Genomic DNA, 20,669 nt, shown 5'->3' on the forward strand with positions numbered 1-20,669 from the left:
GCTCAATTTAACAGGCATTCTTTAATATTTGTGTTGGTTGAATAAAAGAATGGATGAATCACACACTGGGTGTCAGGTTATGGCTTGCTACTGTAATAAAATCTGTGGTAGACAAAATGATGGCCACCCAAAGATGTCCATACCACAATTCTAAGATTCCATGACTATGTTATTTTACAAGGCAAAAGGAACTTTACTAATATGATTAAGTTAGGGATCTTGAGATGGGGGAGAATATTCTGAATTATTTGGGTAGGCATACTCTAATAATCTCATGTGTCTTTAAATGCAGAGGACCTTTCCCCAGCTGAGTCAGTGAAAGATGTAATGACAAAAGAAAATGGAGAAATTCTAAGTATGAGAGGGACTCAATCTGCCATAGTTGGCTTTGAAGATGAAGAAAGGAGATTACAATCTAAGGAATGCAGGTGACCTCTAGAAATTAGGAACAGCTCTCAGCTGACAGCCAGCAAGAAAGGGATCTAATATCTACAGTGGCAAGGAACTGAATTCTACCAGTAACCAAATGGGCAGTACACAGATTCCCCCTAGAGCCTCTAGAAAGGAATGCAGTCAGCCAACAGCTTGACTTCTCATCAGGTCTGATGAGACCCATAACAGACTTCTGGCCTATAACTATAAGATAATAAACATTTGGTTTTAAATTTCTAAATTTGCAATCAATTTCTTATGGTAGAAACATAAAACTAATACAGAGTCCATGCAATAAAATCTGGTTTATTTTTCCAAAGAGACAAAAGACCTAGATGCTATGATAACATGTGAGGAGGTAAGATTATCAGGAGAGGAACTTGATCATATCATAATTGCCTCTTAATAATGATCAATATAGAGTAGTGTGAGAAAGTCCTTATAAAGTAAGAGAGGAAAAAGTAACCAAGTCATAGGAAAAAGTACTTAAGGAGACTATAGATGAAGCTGCTGAAAAAAACCTTTATTTCCTACTGAGTTGATTGTGGAAGTTTGTGAGACAGACAACGAGTTGGAATAACTGAATGCTCTGACGTAGCAAAATATAATGGCAGAATAGATATAAAAACTCCTCTTAATGCTGAGCATTTCTGGAAACAGGTAACCTAGACAGGGAATATGGGGCAAATTATAAACCATAATTTCACCTGTGTCCAAAAAAGTAACTTTCTTAAGGGGGAAGTAAAAATACCCACCTAGCTATCCATGTAGTCTTCTTGCTAAAAATGCTTTCACTAGTCATGGGAAAACAATTAGACACATTTCATATTATGAGACATACAGAGGACAACGACCTGGACCCATCAAAAATGCCAATGTCACAAAAAACATACAAGAAAAAAAGTGAGAGAGTGCTATGCTAGATTTTAAAAGGCTAAAGGAGCATGACAACTAAACATAATGCATGACCCTTGACTGGATTTTGGACCAAAATAAATAAAAAGCTATAAAGGATATTGTTAGGAAAATTGTGGGAACTTGATATGGATAGTATATTAGACAATAGTATTGTATCAATGTTAAGTTTCTCTGGGTGTAATAGTAATTTAATTGTTCTTAAGATACGTATGATTTAGTGTATAGAGTTGAAGTGTCATGATATCTGCAATTTACTTCCAAATGGCTCAGCAAAAAATGTGTATATGTATACAGTATTTAGAAAGACAGATAAGCCATATGTAGCCAAATTGATGCACTGATGAATCTAAAGTAGTCCCCTCTTATCCAAAGTTTCAGTTACCCATGATTAACTGCAGTCTGCAAATATTAATGGAAAATTCCATAAACAATTTGTAAAAGTTTTACATTTCACACCATTTTGAGTAGTGTGAAGAAATCTCATGTATGCTCAGATGTGAATAATCCCTTTGTCCAGCACATCAATGCTGTATTCCTTACCTGCCTATCAGTCACTTGCTAGCCATCCTGGTTATCCATTAAACTGTTGCAGTATCACAGTGCTTAGTTCAAGTAATCCTTATTTTACTTAATAGTAGCTCCAAAGTGCAAGAGTAATAATGCTGGCAATTCACATATGCTAAAGAGAAGCTGTAAAGTGCTTCCTTTAATTGAAAAGGAGAAAGTTTTCAATTTAATAAGGGAAGAAAAAAATCATATGTTGAAGTTGCTAAGACCTGTGGTAAGAATGAGTCTTCTGGGTTTCACTGAACTCCCCTGCAGCTCTCGGGAATACTGTGGTTTTCTTCGTTGTCGGGGCCAGGGTACACACCAGCAACAATGTCGAAGGAACCTGCCGTTGGTATTGATCTTGGCACCACCTACTCTTGTGTGGGTGTTTTCCAGCATGGAAAAGTAGAAATAATTGCCAATGATCAAGGAAACCGAACCACTCCAAGCTATGTAGCCTTTACGGACACTGAACTATTGATCGGTGATGCTGCAAAGAATCAAGTTGCAATGAACCCTACCAACACGGTTTTTGATGGCAAATGTCTGATTGGACGCAGATTTGATGATGATGTTGTCCAGTCTGATATGAAGCATTGGCCCTTTATGGTGGTGAATGATGCTGGCAGGCCCAAGGTTCAAGTAGAATACAAGGGAGAGACAAAAAGCTTCTATCCAGAGGAGGTATCCTCTATGGTTCTGACAAAGATGAAGGAAATTGCAGAAGCCTACCTTGGGAAGACTGTTACCAATGCTGTGGTCACAGTGCCCGCTTACTTTAATGACTCTCAGCATCAGGCTACCAAAGATAATGGAACTATTGCTGGTCTCAATGTACTTAGAATTATTAATGAGCCAACTGCTGCTGCTATTGCTTATGGCTTAGACAAAAAGGTTGGAGCTGAAAGAAACGTGCTAATCTTTGACCTGGGAGGTGGCACTTTTGATGTGTCAATCCTCACTATTGAGGATGGAATCTTTGAGGTCAAGTCTACAGCCGGAGACACCCACTTGAGTGGAGAAGATTTTGATAACCGAATGGTCAACCATTTCATTGCTGAGTTCAAGTGCAAGCATAAGAAGGACATAAGTGAGAACAAGAGAGCTGTAAGACACCTCCATACTGCTTGTGAGCGTGCTAAGCATACTCTCTCTTCCAGCACCCAGGCCAGTATTGAGATCGATTCTCTCTATGAAGGAATCGACTTCTATACCTTCATTACCCGTGCCCGATTTGAAGAGTTGAATGCTGACCTGTTCCGTGGAACCCTGGACCTCGTAGAGAAGGCCCTTCGAGATGCCAAACTAGACAAGTCACAGATTCATGATATTGTCCTGGTTGGTGGTTCTACTCACATCCCCAAGATTCAGAAGCTTCTCCAAGACTTTTTCAATGGCAAAGAACTGAATAAGAGCATCAACCCTGGTGAAGCTGTTGCTTATGGTGCAGCTCTCCAGGCCACCATCCTGTCTGGAGACAAGTCTGAAAATGTTCAATATTTGCTGCTCTTGGATGTCACTCCTCTTTCCCTTGGTATTGAAACCGCTGGTGGAGTCATGACTGTCCTCATCAAGCGTAATACTACCATTCCTACCAAGCAGACACAGACCTTCACTACCTATTCCGACAACCAGCCTGGTGTGCTTATTCAGGTTTATGAAGGTGAGCGTGCCATGACCAAGGATAACAACCTGCTTGGCAAGTTTGAACTCACAGGCATACCTCCTGCACCCCGAGGTGTTCCTCAGATTGAAGTCACTTTTGACATTGATGCCAATGGCATCCTCAATGTGTCTGCTGTGGACAAGGATACAGGAAAAGAGAACAAGATTACTATCACTAATGACAAGGGCCGTTTGAGCAAGGAAGACATTGAACGTATGGTCCAGGAAGCTGAGAAGTACAAAGCTGAAGATGAGAAGCAGAGGGACAAAGTGTCATCTAAGAATTCACTTGAATCCTATGCATTCAACATGAAAGCAACTGTCGAAGATGAGAAACTTCAAGGCAAGATTAACGATGAGGGCAAACAGAAGATTCTGGACAAGTGTAATGAAATTATCAACTGGCTTGATACGAATCAGACTGCCAAGAAGGAAGAATTTGAACATCAGCAAAAAGAGCTGGAGAAAGTCTGCAACCCCATCATCACTAAGCTATACCAGAGTGCAGGAGGCATGCCAGGAGGAATGCCTGGGGGATTCCCTGGTGGTGGAGCTCCTCCCTCTGGTGGTGCTTCCTCAGGGCCCACCATTGAAGAGGTTGATTAAGCCAACCCAAGTATAGATTTAGTATTGTTCCACATGTAAAACATTGAAGGACCTAAATTTGTAGCAAATTCTGTGGCAGTTTTTAAAAGTTCAGCTGCTATAGTAAGTTTTACTGGGCATTCTCAATATTCCTTGAATATGGAACATATGCACAGGGGAAGGAAGGAAATAACATTGCACTTTATAAACACTGTATTATAAGTGGAAAATGCAATGTCTTAAATAAAACTATTTAAATTGGCACCAAAAAAAAAAAAGAATGAGTCTTCTATCCATGAAACTGTGAATATTGTAATAATTGTTCTATTTTATTAATATTGTTGTTAATCTTGTATTAATGCCTAACTTATAAATTAAACCTTATCATACGTATGTACGTACAGGAAAAAAACATAGTGTCTGTAGGATTAATTATTCTCCATGATATCAGGCATCCACTGGAGGTTTTGGAACATATTCTCATTGGATAAGAAGAGCACTACAGTACATGAAAGGTATCTTTTGACTTTTCTGTAGAGTTTAAATTTTATAAAAGAAAAAGAAAAAATAAAAATAATGATTGGATATATAAAGCTTATCCTTAATACTAATTATAAATTCTATTGGTAAATTCACAAACAAACAAATCAATGCATTGATTTTTTGGCAGAACATGTTGGATTATAAATGTTCTGATAAAAGATAAAAAGATAAAAGAAAGAAAAAAGTGAGCAAGTAAAATCATGGAAAAAGAAATACCATCAAAAAAGGAAAGCCGGAGTAGTTAGGTTAACAACAAATAAACATTGGACAGGTCTTCCGAACAGAAAATCAACAAAGAAACAGCAGACTTAATCTGTATTAGAGACCAAATGGACCCAACAGATATTTACAGAACATTTCATCCAACGTCTGCGAATATACATTTTTTCCCTCAGCACATGGATAATTCTCTAAAGCAGGCCATATGTTAGGTCACAATATAAGTCTTAAAACATTCAAATACAGCTACTCAGGAGGCTGAGGCAGGAGAATTGCCTGAACCCAGGAGGCGGAGGTTGCGGTGAGCCGAGATCGCGCCATTGCACTCCAGCCTGGGTAACAAGAGCGAAACTCCGCCTCAAAAAAAAAAAAAAAAAAAAACCAAACATTCAAATAAATGGAAATAATATTAAGCATCTCTGATCACAATGGAAGAAAAATAAAATCAATAGCAAGAAAAAATTTGGAAACTATACAAATAAAATTGAACAATATGTTCCTGAATAAGCAGTGGGTCAGTGAAGAAACCAAGACGAAAATTGAAAAATTTCTTGAAACAAATTAATGGAAACGCAACATACAAAAACTTATGGGATACAGCAGAAGCAGTACTCAGAGGGAAGCTTATAGCTATCAGTTCCTAAACAAAAAAGAAGTAAACTTAAAGAACCTAATAATGAATCTTAAAGAACTAGAAAAGCGAGAGCAAGCTAAACCCAAAATTAGAGGAATAAATAATAAATATCAGAGCAGAAATAAATGAAATTGGAATGAAGGAAACAATATAAAATAAAATAAATAAGTAAATAAAATAAAAAGTTGGTGTTCTGAAAAGTTAAACGAAATAGACAAACTTTTAGCCAGACTAAGAAAAAAAGATGGAAGATCCAAGTAAATAAAACCGAAGATGAAAAAAGAGACATTACAACTGATACTGCAGAAATTCAAAGGATCATTAGTGGCCACTATGAGCAACTATATGCCAATAAAGTGGAAAATCTAGACTAAATAGAGAAACTCCTTTACACATATGACATATCAAGACTGAACCATGAAGATAATCCAAAACCTGAAAAGACCAATAACAAGTAACAAGATTAAAGCCATAATAAAAAGTATCCCAGTAAAGAAAAGCCTGGGACCCAATGGTTTCACTGCTGAATTCTAACAAATATTTAAAGAAGAACTAATACCAATCCTACTCAAACTATTCTGAAAAATACAGGAGGGAGAGATATTTCCAAACTCATTCCACAAGGCATGATACAAAAATCAGACAAAAACAAATAAAAAAATACAGGCCAATATCTCTGATAAATATTGATGCAAAAATCCTCAACAAATTACTAGCAAATGAATTCAACAATATATTACAAAGATCATTCATCATGACTAAGTGAGATTTATCCCTAGGATGGAAGGATGGTTCAACAATAATGATACATGATACCAACAGAATGAAGGATTAAAATCATATGGTCGTTTCACTTGATGCCGAAAAAACATTGGATAAAGTTCAACATGCAATCATGATAAAAACCTTCAAAAATGGGTATAGAAGGAAGATGCCTCAACATAATAAAACCCATATACAACAGACTCACAGCTAGTATCATACCAAATGGGGAAAAACTGAAAGCCTTTCCTCTAAGATCTGAAACATGACAAGGATACCCATTGTCACTGTTGTTATTCAACATAGTACTGCAAGTCCTAGTTAGAGCAATCAGACAAGAGAAAGAAATTAAGGGCATCAAAATTGGAAAAGAAGAAGTCAAATTACCCTTGTTTTCAGAGGATTTGATCTTGTGTTTGGAAAAACATAAAGACTTCACAAAAAAACTATAAGAACTGATAAATTCAGTAAAGTTGCAGGATATAAAATCAACATACAAAAATTGGTACCATTTCTGTATGCCAACAGTGGCCAATCTGTAAAAGAAATTTAAAAATAATTCCACAAAATAGCCAAACATAAAATTAAATACCTAGAAGTTAACCAAAGAAGTGGGAGATCTCTATAATAAAAACTGTAGAACACTGATGAAAGAAATTGAAGAGGACACCGAAGTATGGAAAGAGAGTCCACATTAATGGATTGAAAGAATCAATATTGTTAAAATGTCCATACTACGAAAAGCAATCTACAGATTCAATGCAATACTTATCAAAATACAAAAAACATTCTTCACAGAAATAGAAAAAAGACAATCCTAAAATTTATATGGAGCCACAAAAGACCCAGAATAGCCAAAGCTATCATAAGCAAAATGAACAAAACTGGAGGAATCATAGTACCTGACTTCAAATTATACTACAGAACTACAGTAATCAAAATAGCATGGTATTGTCATAAAAACAGACACATAGACCAATGGAAAATAATTGAGAACCCAGAAACAAATCCACACACCTAAAGAACTCATTTTTCAAAGGTGCCAAGAACATACACTGTGGAAAAGACAGTCTCTTCAATAAACGGTGCTGGGAAAACTGCATATCCATATGCAGAAAAATGAAACTAGATAGATATTTCTTGTCATATACAAAAATCAAATAAAAATGTGTTAAAAATTTAAGTTTAAGACCTCAAACTCTGAAACTACAACAAGAAAATATGGGAAAAATCTCCAGGACATAGGTCTGGGCAAAAAATTCTTAAGTAATATCCCACAAGCATAGGCAATCAAAACAAAAATGAACAAATGGGATCACATAAAGGAAAAAAGCTTCTGCACAGCAAAGGATACAGTCTACAAAGTGAAAGTGCAATGGGAAAAAATATTTGCAAACTCCCCTTCTGACAAAAAATTAATAACCAAAATATGTAAGAAGCTCAAACAACTCAAAAGGAAAAAAATCTAATAATTTGATCAAAATTGAGACAAAAAGATTTGAACAGACATTTTTCAAAAGAAGATATACAAATGCCAAACAGGCATGTGAAAAAGTACTTAATGTAGTTGATTTTCAGGGAAATACAAATCAAAACTACAATGGGATATTATCTCATTTCAATTAAAATGACTTATATCCAAGTGACAGGCAATAACAAATGCTGGCGAGAATGTGGAGAAGAGGGATTGCTTGTATACTGTTGGTGGGAATGTAAATTAGTACAACCACAATGGAGAACAATTTGGAGATTCCTCAAAAAAGTAAAAATTGACCTACCATATGATCCAGCAATCCCACTGCTGGGTATATACCCCAAACAAAGGAAATCAGTATATGAAAAAGATACCTACACTCCCATGTTTGTTGCAGCACTGTTTGCAATAGCTAAGATTTGGGAGAAACCTAAGTGTTCATCAACAGATAATGAATGAAGAAAACATGGTACATATACACAATGGAGAAATAATCAGGCATTAAAAAAAGAATGAGATCCAGTCTTCTGCAACAGCATGGATGGAACTGGAGATCATTATGTAAGTGAAATGAGCCAGGCACAGAAAGACAAACGTCACATGTTCTCACTTATTTGTGGAATCTAAAAATCAAAACAATTGAACTCATGGAGATAGAGATTAGAAGTATGGTTACCAGAGGCTGGGAAGGGTAATAGATGATGGAGAAGAGTGGGGATGGTTAATGGGTACAAAGAAAGAATGAATAAGGTCTATTATTTGATAGGACAACAGGGTGACTATAGTCAATAAGAATATAATTGTATATTTTGCAATAACTAAAAGAGTATAATTAAATTGTCTGTAACAAAAGGATAGATGCTTGAAATGATGGATACCCCATTGTACATGATGTGATTATTACACTTTGCATGCATGTATCAAAACATCTCATATACTCCATAAATATATACACCTACTAGGTACCCAGAAAAATTTTAAAAATTTAAAAAGACTCAGCAAACAAAAAAATTTACATTCAAAAAGACAAAAAGGGTTCATAAGATAATAAAATATGTATCTAGTCTAGACTTATATGTACATACTAACAATGCCTCAAGTATACAAAGCAAAAATTGTCAAAAGTATAAGAATTTGACAAATCCACAATTACAGTGGAAGATTTTAACTCTCTCGGTAACTGATAGGTCCAGCAAACAAAAAAATTAGTAATAGAGAAGATTTAAACAACATAATTAAATTTAGTGAACAGAACACTACATGCAAAAATTAGATACACAATCTTACCAGGCACACATAAAACACTAGTTGATCATGTTCTCTAGGACATAAAGCAAGTTTCAACAAACTCTAAATAATCATTATCATATAAACAATATTGTCTCTTAAATGGAAAACAATAACAAAATGTTAAGCTAAAAAACAGCCATATACGATGACTTAGTTTCTAAATACTGTCTCCTTTAAAGATAACAGAGGTCTATAGAGAAATGAGTAATGGGGTAGGAAGTACACGACAAGCCTGAAAGTAAGGAAGTAAAGAAATTTTAAAGTAAGTAAAAATATGTGTTGAACAATGATGAGACATGTCAAAAGACAGGGGAGCCAACTTTAATGGGCAGCCACTCACTAAATCTGAGACAATTTGAGCATTAAAATAAATAACAATAGGGTATTTTAAAAATAAAGTAAATATCTATGTGTCCAAACTAATAAATAAATAAATGGAGAAAAACCTCTACCTTGATGTAGAATATAAACTAATAAATGTAGTAAAAATTATGGAGTTTGAAAATTACCATTTTGCATTTATCATGGTAATATCTGATTCAGTCATGAATTATCAATGGATTTGAAAACTAGTGGATGATAGTATAATGAGGAACAGGATAGGTACATAGTCTCAAAGTATCCCCAGCAAAATCATCAATTATAAAAAGGAAAATGGTAATTGTAAAGTGGATTAATCTAGCAACTATTCACAATGTTAACTAAGTAATCAAAGTTAACTTTACTCCTAAGGGGTCAAACCAGCATCATGTGCCACCAATATGATGTCCTGAGAACAACACATTACTCTTTTGGTGTTTTTGCTCATATGCATACTCTAAATATAATAATGGGGATATGGCACACAAATTGAAATTGAAGGACAATCTATGAAATAAGTGTCCTGTATTTACACAACTGTCAATTGTTGATGTGTGATATTGTGATATATATATATATATATATATATATATATATATATATATTGGTTTTCATCCATGGTTCCTGGCTCATAACTCCCAAAGCTCTTGTTATTTCCTAAGTGACTAAAACAATAGGCATATCTTTTGTTTAAGTATTTGGTCTTTTGTCTTTGGTTCCTGAAGCAGCTTTGAAACAGCTTCAGAGAAATAAAGGTGAGAGACAGTCAATATATGTGTGTGTCTATGTGTGTGTGTTTGTGTGTGTATAATGTATCTGTGTGTGGATATGTGTATACATATGTATAACATTGGAGCATTTTAGGCTTCCGAAATCAGAATCTCTTTCTGACTTTCTCCGGCCCTCCTTTTACCTTCTTTTCTTTCTCCCGAAGGCAAGCCATAGAAACTAAAAATATACTCTAAACTTCACCCAGCTTTCCGTCTTGGAGCTGGTCATGAAGTAATTCTCTGACCTACCTAGTTTGACTATGGGTCATAAGACTCCCATTTCAGAAAGAGTCCTGTCCCATACCCAGGAGGAAGGAACACTGCACAGAGAAGCCAAGAAGAATCTGAACAGGCAAGGCTTGCTAGGTTTCTCCATTGAATCTATTGGTATTAGATCATACCCTTTTAGTCCAATCACATTTCTACATGGTGTTCCGCGCTTCAATAATACCTATCGAATGAAGTCTTCATAAAAAGCACAAGAGGACTAAGTACAGCTGAATTTGTGGAGGCTTATAGAAGGATGAACAAGAATTCATCCACATGCCGGGAGGGTGGCATACCTCAACTCCACAGGAATCGAAGCTCCTGTGCTCAATACCCTTCCAGACCTCACTCTATGTATCTCTTCATCTGGCTGTTTATTTGTAGCCTTTAAAACATCCTTTATAAATAAGTAGGTACATGCAAGTAAGTGTTTCCCTGAGTTCTGTGTGCTGTTCTAGCAAATTATGTGAGCCTAAAAAGAGAGGTTATGGGAACCCTAACTTGAAGCTGGTCAGTAAAAAGTTCCAAAGGCCCAGAATTGAAACTGATGTCTAAAGTTGGGGCAGTCTCGTGGGACTACGCCCTCAATCTGTGGGATCTGATACTTTCTGCAGGGAGATAGCTTCAGAATTAAATTGGATTGGAGCACACCCAGCTGGTGTCCACTGTAGAATTGTTTACTTGCTTGTTGGTGAGAAGAAATCCCAATATATTTGGCCACAAGTTTTCTGTGTTGGTTGTTGTCGTGCAAGAGCCAAAGAAAACCCGTTTTTTTTCCACACAATCAGTGTCAGAGGTGGGGTTGTGAGAATATAATGAGAGAAACTGAGTTTGTTTTTCTACACACATAAAAGACAAAGAAAGGTCAAGGAATTGTTCTATATTAAAAACTGGAGAGGCATGACGCTAAATGTAATGCATCATCTTGGATTAGCACTTTGAACAAGGAAAGAAAATAACGATAAAAGACATTATCAGGATAACTGGTAACATCAGAATATGGATTAGATTATAATATCAGAGCAATATCAAATTTCTTGATTGTGACACATTTACTGAGAATGTATGAGGAAATCATCATTCTGAAGAAATAAACACTGACATATTAAGAGGTAAAGGAGAATGATTTGACATTTGGCAAATTACTATTTGCAAATACTGTCAAACAGGAGAGGGAGAAGGAGAGGAAGAGAAAAACAGAATGATAAGGCAAATGTGATAAAATGTTAATTGGTGAATGTGGATAAAGGGTATTATGGGAGTTCTTTGTAATATTCCCAGTTTTTCAAGTGTGAAATTAAATAAAAATAAAAATTTTAAAAACACAAGTATAAAATTCAACAGTAACAACATCAATAAATATCAGAACCATGCTTTTGCTATGTATTTAATGAAAGAAAATGTTTTATATTGCCAAACTCTGTTGGGAAGAGCAGCCAAGGTATAATTTTGTATCTTGTTATAAGAAGGATTAAAAAAATTTAAAGCAGAAAAAAAGATAAACTAGAATGGCTTTAATGATTTCATAATACAATTTTTTTTTTTTTTTTTGAGATGGAGTTTCGCTCTTGTTACCCAGTCTGGAGTGCAATGGCGCGATCTCGGCTCACCGCAACCTCCGCCTCCTGGATTCAAGCAATTCTCCTGCCTCAGCCTCCTGAGTAGCTGGGATTACAGGCATGCGCCACCATGCCCAACTAATATTTTGTATTTTTAGTAGAGACGGGGTTTCACCATGTTGACCAGGATGGTCTCGATCTCTTGACCTCGTGATCCACCCACCTCAGCCTCCCAAAGTGCTGGGATTACAGGCGTGAGCCACCGCGCCCAGCAATACAATTTTTAAAAAAGGAATCCCATATGGTTAGAAATTAAAAAAAAAAAAAAACATGGGTCAAAAAATCATAAGAGAAATTTAAAAATAATATTGAATGATAAAAATACTATATATAAAAACCTGTGAACTATTTCTAAGGTGGTAGAAGAAATGTATAGTTCTAAATTCTTATCTTACAGAAGACCATTGAAAATTAAGACGCTAAAGATCCAACTCAATAAATTAGAGAGAAAACAACAAAAGAAGAATGTTCAATATAAAAAGTAAAAATTATTAAAATAGAAAACAAAATATCCAATGGTGAGGCTTGATGAAAGCAAAAGCAAGAAATATATTAGAAAATTGATTATTGTAATTTATCACATGGTCACACTGTGATATTAATGGTAGAAAAAGGATATGAAAATGTCAGTACATATAGATGGGAAGAAACTTCACAATATTTGTAATAAAAACTTTCAGCAGATTAGGAATATGAAGAAAATTCCCTAACTTGAGAAAGACAATCTACTAAAAAAGGTGAAACTTTTGTAGAATTTCGGAATAAAATAAGGAAATCTTCCACCAATGCTCTTGTTCCTCTTTGAACTAAAGATCCTAGCTAGCACAGTAATACAAGCTAAAGAAATATTGGAAAAAAAACTGTCATTATTAAAAATACAATTAATTAACAGATAATCCAAGAAACTCTACAAATTATGAGAATAAACAGAATTCAAGAAGGCTACAGAATATAAAATCAATATACAAAAATGTCAATCATGTTCCCATTTACCATAAATAATTAGAAAATGTAGTTAAAAAGATGATATATTTCTCAGTAATAATACAAACTATAAGGTAATTACAAGTGAATCTAACAAAACATTTCTTCAGATTACATTATTATGAGTATGTTTTCATATAATGTAGAATGTAGTTTCAATTTTATCATTTGCTGCTATCTTTTTGTGTTTTGTTTGGCTACTTTTTAATGTGTCAAAACCAACTTTTTTCCTCCTCCTCCTCTTAATAGTTTTTGGTAAAGAGATTACCTTAAGAAGCACAACTTCCAGGTGCAGGACATCAGAAAAAGCAGGGTAGCATTGTAAATAATCTTCATTGTTTTCACCAAGTGAACTATTACGTGAATGCACCAGGGAAATGGAGTCATACTGCAATCCCTCAAAGACTGAAAAATAGTAAAAAAAATATTGTGACATAATTTTTTTTCTGTTTCTGTCCATCTCTTTGTCTCCTGGTCTCCTCAAGTCATTATCCTTTCCCTACCTCAATTTCAATGATATATTCCTATAAAACAGTTGTATACATAGTATTAGAAGGGACGTATTACATAGCAGTTTAGAGCACGAAGTCAAATCAAATGTTCTGGGTTCAAAGCTTAGCTCAGCCACTTCGTGCCGTGTAATTTGTGGCAACTCATACAACTTCCCTTGGCCTATACAAACTTCTCTAGTAGAGCTGTGATTAAATAAATTAAAACATGCAAAGCCCTTTAGAAAACTGGCACATAGACTGAGTGCGGTGGCTCATGCCTGTAATCCTAGCACTTTAAGAGGCAGAGGTGGGCAGATCACGAGGTTAGGTGATCAAGACCATCCTGGCCAACATGATGAAACACCATCTCTACTAAAAATACAAAAATTAGCTTGGTGTGGTGGCGCGCGTCTGTAGTCCCAGCTACTCAGGAGGCTGTGGCGGGAGAATCACATGAACCTGTGAGGCAGAGGCTGCAGTGAGCCAAGATTGCACTACTGCACTCCAGTCTGGGCGACAGAGTAAGCCTCTGTCTCAGAAAAATAAAAAAAGAAAGAAAGAAAGAAAAGAAAATTGGCACATAAATCTTTAGTAAATATTGGTCATTATTACAATTTTCAGTGACTTGAATCACTTGGGGGGAAATTATGTAGCTCTTGCACTTTTTGTTTTGCTCTTTTGTTTTTTCTTTCTTTCTTTCTTTCTTTCTTTTTTTTTTTTACGGAGTCCTCTGTCTCCCAGGCTGGAGTGCAGTGGTGTGATCTTGGCTCACTGCAACCGCCGCTTCCGGGGTTCAATCCATTCTCCTGCCTCAGCCTCCCAAGTAGCTGAGATTACAGGTGCCCACCACCATTCCTGGCTAATTTTTTTTGCAGTTTTAGTAGACAGGATTTCGCCATGTTGGCCAGGCTGGTCTCGAACTCCTAACCTCAGGTGATCCACCAGCCTCAGCCTCCCGAAGTGATTCTTGATTATAGGCCTGAGCCACCATGCCCGGCTGCCCTTTTGTTTTCTGTCTCCGCAATATTCACCCTACGCCCTGCAACCCCTCCACTCCACTACCCCTTTGAATAAAGGTAAACATGTGAGATAGAAGTAAAGCTGTATGGAATGACAGGGAGATGCTTTCAAGTAAAATTGACCTCATTCTTTTTCTATGCATTACCACCAAACCCAATGTCTGTAACTTCTCTGGTGACCAATGTTGTCCCATCATTCATTGATTTATTTATTCAAAATATCTGTTTCACTCCTACTATGTACCAGGCACTGCCTTGGCCATCCAGCCCCTACAGCTCTCAGAATAATTTCTACCCATTACAAGGGCTTCATAAAGGTTTACTGCACAAATGAAGAAAAGATGCTTCTTTCCTTTGGATAAAAAGTATCTATAAAATTTGTGTCAGATTCAGTTTTATTTTTTGCATTCTATAAAGTTCATCCAAATTAATATCAGAGATTGCTTTTCTGATAGTAAGAACTGGAATCTTAAAATACAAATAGTATCACTTGCTGGATATTGGAATGAAGTATATGCTCAGCATAATATTTAAGGCCCTGAAGCACTTTATCTTCCCCTCCTGGTTCTTCTTGTAGATTCAAAATTCAAAATTATAGCCAAGCTGTTTCCAGAAGAACTCTGCCTTTTGTTCTGGAAAGCCTGGGCCTGGAAAACATTCCCTGCCCCTCCACATGGCATATGTCACTCACCCTTTAAGGCCCACCCAAAGTTCCTCCTTCCTTTTTTTTTTTGAGACGTAGTTTTTGCTATTGTCGCCCAGGCTGAAGAGCAATGGTGCAATCTCGGCTCACTGCAACCTCTGCCTTCCAGGTTCAAGCGACCGTCCTGCCATAGCCTCCAGAGTTGCTGGGATTACAGGCGTCCACCATCATGCCCGGCTAATTTTTGTAACTTTAGTAGAGACGGGGTTTCACCATGTTGGCCAGGGTAGTCTCGAACTCCTGACCTGATCTGCTCACCTCAGCCTCCCAAAGGGCTGAGATTATAGGCCTGCACCACCACGCCTGCCCCCCACCCTTTTTTTTTTTTGTTGATGGCTCATGATTACTACCAGGCAGTGACTTGGTCCATCCTCCACGCTTCCTGAATACCTTGAACAAGCAAACGTTATGGCACTTGCATTTGACTATCACATTGTAGCTTAAAATATATATATAATTAACTCTCCTGCAGTACACTTCTGAAGGTTCACCTTACACTTCCCTTTGTTAACACAGTGCTGGACATAGGTGATTGTTATTGGTCTTGAACCAGGCATTTTTTTTTTAAATAAAAATTTTTCAAATGCACGCAAAAGATGCTTGTTTCAATAGATGCTTGTTATTGGTCTTGAACCAGGCATTTTTTTAAAATAAAAAATTTTCAAACGCACGCAAAAGTGGAGAGAATAGTATAATAAATTCCCACAAATACATCACCCAGCTTTAAATTATCAACTCATGAACATTTTTATTACACCTTCCCTCCACCTTGGCACCAATGAATTACTTTCAAACAAATCAAAAGATTCAAGTCTATGTCTTAGAAAATATAACTACAATTATTTCATCTAAAATATTAAAAATAATTATTTAATCTCATTAAATATGCATCATTTCATTCAAGCATATTTTGTGAAAGAGCTGCTTAATGCCTGCATGTTATTTCTTCTATTTTGAAATCGTGGAAAGAACAGGGAAAAGGGGAAGGAGATCTTTGAGAATGCATAATAAGTTTCAAAGAGCCGAGATGTCCCAGATGAGAAAGAATCTAACCTGGTTTAGGGTAGGAGAGATTTATTTCTCTACTTCTCCGGAGGAGGAGGGTGCGACTTCAGGCCGGCTGATGGAGGAGGAGGTGCGGAGGGGAGAGTGGTACTACCTCCGTTGGGAGTTCCTTCTGGATAATCCCACCGCGGAGCTAGGAGGCAGCGCTTTTTTGGAGGCTTGGCTTCCCGTGTGTTTCCAGGTGGGAGAGTGGATCTCCCGGAGGCACAAGGTTGGTCTCCCATAAGGATTATAGAAACGGGGCGTCAGTTTTCTCTGGTGGGCCCCGGCAAAGCCAAGAGACCTGAGATGGCGGCGGGTCCCCTCCAGGCACTGAGCTGGCTTCCTCCTGTTTCGCTCTTACCGTATTTCCTGTATCCTGAGACGTACATCCCTTCTCCGCCTCCACCCCTCCTCCCTACCCCATCCGATTTTAACGTTTCTACTAGGATGAGTGTTAAAAAGCGACGTCGTGATTTAATATAGTGTTTTTTCATCGCGCCCCACTCCCACTAAATGTAAATAAATTTATGGAGAATTTAATATAATTTATGAAATTTTAAGATGAGAAGAAATTCAAGTTTATCTTTAAGTGGTAAACTCTGAATGGCTTATATGTGTGGGAGGGACGCGGGGGTGGGCGGTAACCAAAGAAGAGCTTTACAAGCCAGCTGCAGATGCACATCACAGATCTGTGAAACTAGCTACGATCATTTAAAAAGCACTATGCAAACATGTAAGTTGACTAAAGTGCAGAACAGCACACCAGCACTAACCATGGAAATTGAATGTGGAAAATGAATTCGCCGTATATCACAGAATCTAAGATCACTTTTTCTTCATATTTTTTAAACAAATTTGTAATTTTTGAAGACTTACTGTATTTTTTTCCCCACATTTGAACATCTAGGAAATCTCTGCGACCTGACAATTGATGGTACACTATACTTTAGTTGACAACTTATTTTTTCTTTCTCGTAGGTGTGGAAAATAATGATCCATCTTACCACTGATGACATGTTATATTCTATGATTTATGGTAACCAGAAGCAAGTACCGTGTGTCTCAGAAGAAAAGGCTTCTGGAACTTCTTAGACCTTCATTATTAAAATAGCCTACACATTCATATCCCTTTCCCTATGGACAAACTAGATCACACTTTTTCAGGGTTGTCCTCAGTGGTTTTTGTTTGTTTGTTTCTTGTTGTTTTTGTTGTTGTTGTTGTTGTTGTTGTTTTTAATGGAGAGAGCTTAGTCCTTAATGTAAGAGAAGAAGTGGCTGTTAAACTCTGCTGTTTACAAGCTCTGCGCTCTTTAGGTAATTAATTAAATTCTTGGAATTTTGGTTTCCAGGCCATAATTTTTTACTTGCAAAACTGTCATAACCAGGGATAATACATGTAAAGCATTTACTACTATAACTATCTCTTATCTCCACCCTTGCTACCTTCCTCCAAGTACCCAGCACAGCCCTTTACACAAGTTAGGTACTCAGTAAATGTTTGGGAAATAAATGACCCTGCGGTTTTGTACCAAATGCTACTAAGAAAGACAGAAATGTCAGATGTAGCTCTAGCTTAATGAAAAGATGTGAGGGAGGTATTGAGAAAGGCAATATTTTAGAGCTAGAAGAGTAGTTGGAACTAGGCATACTGATGTGGGAGTCGGCAACATAGAGGTGATAGTTAAAGACAAGGGTATGGATGATATGCCCAAGAGAAAATCAAGAGAAAAGACAATTGAGCTAAAAACAGAATATTGAGTAATTAGAGACAGATAGAAAAGAAGCCTGCTACAAAGGCTGAGAAAGAGTACTCAAAGTCAGGGAAGAAGATTCTAACCCAGTGTTTCTCAACCTTGGTGCTATTGACATTTGAGGCCAAATCAATCTTTGTAGTGGTGGCCAGAGTTTACCATTTAGCGATGTCTTAAGCCAATCCTCTGCCAGCTATATGCCAGTACTACTCCCCACTCCCTGAGTTGTGATAACCAAAAAGATTTCCAAACATTACCAGATGTCCCCTTGGGTACAAAATTGTCCCCAGTTGATCTATTCTTCCATCAAATTTGCTTCTTCCCCAGGTTTTTTTCTTTCATCTCAGTGAGTGCCTTTCACTCAGATATACAAATCAAAACTTGGAGTCTTTATTTTTAGAAACTGAAGAATATTTTATTATTTATTAAAGCAAATAAAATAACATTTTCACAATATTTTTACATGGGTCTCTAAATCTTCAAGACTAAAGACATTAAGAATTGAAATTAAGTTGCTCTACAGCTATAGTTTTAGTAAATTAAGAGAAATATGTGCCTAGTTAGTAAAATGACAGGAATTAAAAATTTTATCAACTTCAGCTAGGTTTAATTTATGGTAAACATTTGACTTGAGGTGAAAACAGTCCCAACTTAGAGCTGCTTCTATCAACATGGACGATTTATACCACAATTAGATGTATTTACTTATCTGTCTTTTTGTTTGTATGCTTTGTGATGAAGCATCATAATATAAACTTTTCCATCTTAGCATTTTTTAAGTGTACAGTTCAATAATGTAAAGTATATTCTTATTGTTGTACAACCAATCTCCAGAACTTTTCCATACCTATCAAACAACAGCTCTCTATCTTACCCTCCTTTCAGCTGCTGGAAACAACCATTATACTTGCAACTGGACTTTTGTTCATTTTTGTTATATTAAAAAGGAGAGCTAAAGCCTTTATTATCCCAGGTTTCAGAACAGTTTTTTGTTTTTTTTTTCCATCATCTTCACGTTAAACTTATTTTCAACATCAATGAACCAGTTGAATGTGAATCATGAAGCCAGAAGAGGGCACTATTAGGTTGAAGGAACGTTGAGGCCAATTTGAGAAGCGCTATAGTTCTGAATTTCTTTCATAATTTACAACGCTCAAAAGATGACAACAGAAAATAAAACTAAACCCACCTCTGAGTGATAGTAAACTGTTTTCATTTAGTTTTTTAAATTGAGATGTTGGTTGATTAATTCAATTTGTTTTGAAAATTAGCTTCATTTTTTATTTTTTTAATTAAATTTTTTTTATTTCTATAGGTTTTTGAGGAGCAAGTGGTATTTAATTGCATGAGTAAGTTCTTTAGTGGTGATTTGTGAGATTTTGGTGAACCCATCACCCGAGCAGTGTACATGGAACCCAGTTTGATTTGTAGTCTTTTATCCCTCACACCGCTCCCACCCTTTCCCCTGAATCCCCAAAGTCCATTGTATCATTCTTATGCCTTTGCATCCTCATAGCTTAGATCCCACTTATGAGTGAGAACATATGATGTTTGGTTTTCCATTCCTGAGTTACTTCACTTAGAATAATAGTCTCCAGTTCTGTCCAGGTTGCTGCAAATTCAATTAATTCATTCGTTTTTATGGCTGAGTAGTATTCCGTCATATATATATTCTAAACCCACCTCTGAGTGATAGTAAACTATTTTCATTTAGTTTTTTAAATTGAGAAATTGTTTGATTAACTTGATTTCTTTTGAAAATTAGCTTTTCTTTTTTTTAATTAAAAAATTGTTTATTTCTATAGGATTTTGGGGAACAAGTGGTATTTAATTGCATGAATATATATATTTTATATATATAATGTATATATTATATATACACACATATATATATATCATAATTTTGTTATAGACTCATTGCGTGATGGCATTTGGGCTGGTTCCATAGTTTTCCAATTGTGAACTGTGCTGCTATAAACATGCATGTGCAAGTGTCTTTTTCATATAATGACTTCTCCTCTGGGTAGATACGTAGTAATGGGACTGCTGGATCAAATTGTAGTTCTACTATTAACTCTTTCAGGAAACTTCAGACTGTTTTTCATAATGTTTATACTAGTTTACATTCCCTCCAGCAGTGTAGAAGTGTTCCTTTTTCATGGCATCCAAACCAAAATCTATTTTTTTTAAATTTTTTGATTATGGCAATTTCTGCAGGAGTAAGGTGGTATTGCATTGTGGTTTTGATTTGCATTTCCCTGATCATCAGTGATGTTGAACAGTTTTGTATATGTTGGCCATTTGTATATCTCCTTTTGAGAATTGTCCTTAGCCCACTTTTTGATGGGATTGTTATTTTTTCTTACTGATTTGTTTGAGTTCATTGTAGATTCTGGATATTAGTCCATTGTTGAGTGTATAGATTGTGAAGACTGTCTCCCACTCTGAGATGTCTGTTTACTCTGCTCACTCTTCCTTTTGCTGTGCAGAGGCTCTTTAGTTTAATTAAGTTCTACCTATTTATCTTTGTTTTTGTTGCATCTGCTTTTGGGTGAAAATGAAATGAATTCTTTGCCTAAGCCAATGT

The 20,669-nt window shown here is 36.2% G+C and overlaps 2 protein-coding genes across 2 annotated transcripts in view; one reads left to right on the top strand and one right to left on the bottom strand.

The window, feature by feature from the left end:
- The window catches only part of NBDY (negative regulator of P-body association), a 142,920-nt gene extending 126,236 nt beyond the window's left edge, over positions 1 to 16,684 (bottom strand). Inside the window, exons 1-2 of the mRNA XM_021668871.2 lie at positions 16,338 to 16,684; positions 13,340 to 13,476 (exon numbers count right to left, since the gene is read on the bottom strand). Of these exons, the coding sequence (XP_021524546.1) occupies positions 16,367 to 16,573 (207 nt within the window). The 5' untranslated portion in view covers positions 16,574 to 16,684 and the 3' untranslated portion in view covers positions 13,340 to 13,476; positions 16,338 to 16,366. The remainder of the gene's footprint in view (positions 1 to 13,339; positions 13,477 to 16,337) is intronic.
- LOC135269890 (heat shock cognate 71 kDa protein-like) lies at positions 2,215 to 4,430 on the top strand. Its single transcript, XM_064364311.1, has one exon. It carries the CDS (start codon positions 2,230 to 2,232, stop codon positions 4,168 to 4,170), a length of 1,941 nt encoding a protein of 646 aa, XP_064220381.1. The 5' UTR covers positions 2,215 to 2,229; the 3' UTR covers positions 4,171 to 4,430.
- Positions 16,685 to 20,669: the final 3,985 nt, after the last annotated feature.

The sequence above is a fragment of the Aotus nancymaae genome, unplaced genomic scaffold (genome assembly GCF_030222135.1).
Source record: "Aotus nancymaae isolate 86718 unplaced genomic scaffold, 86718_ANA_hifiasm-v0.15.2.pri h1tg000058l, whole genome shotgun sequence".
NCBI classification, from domain to species: domain Eukaryota; kingdom Metazoa; phylum Chordata; class Mammalia; order Primates; family Aotidae; genus Aotus; species Aotus nancymaae.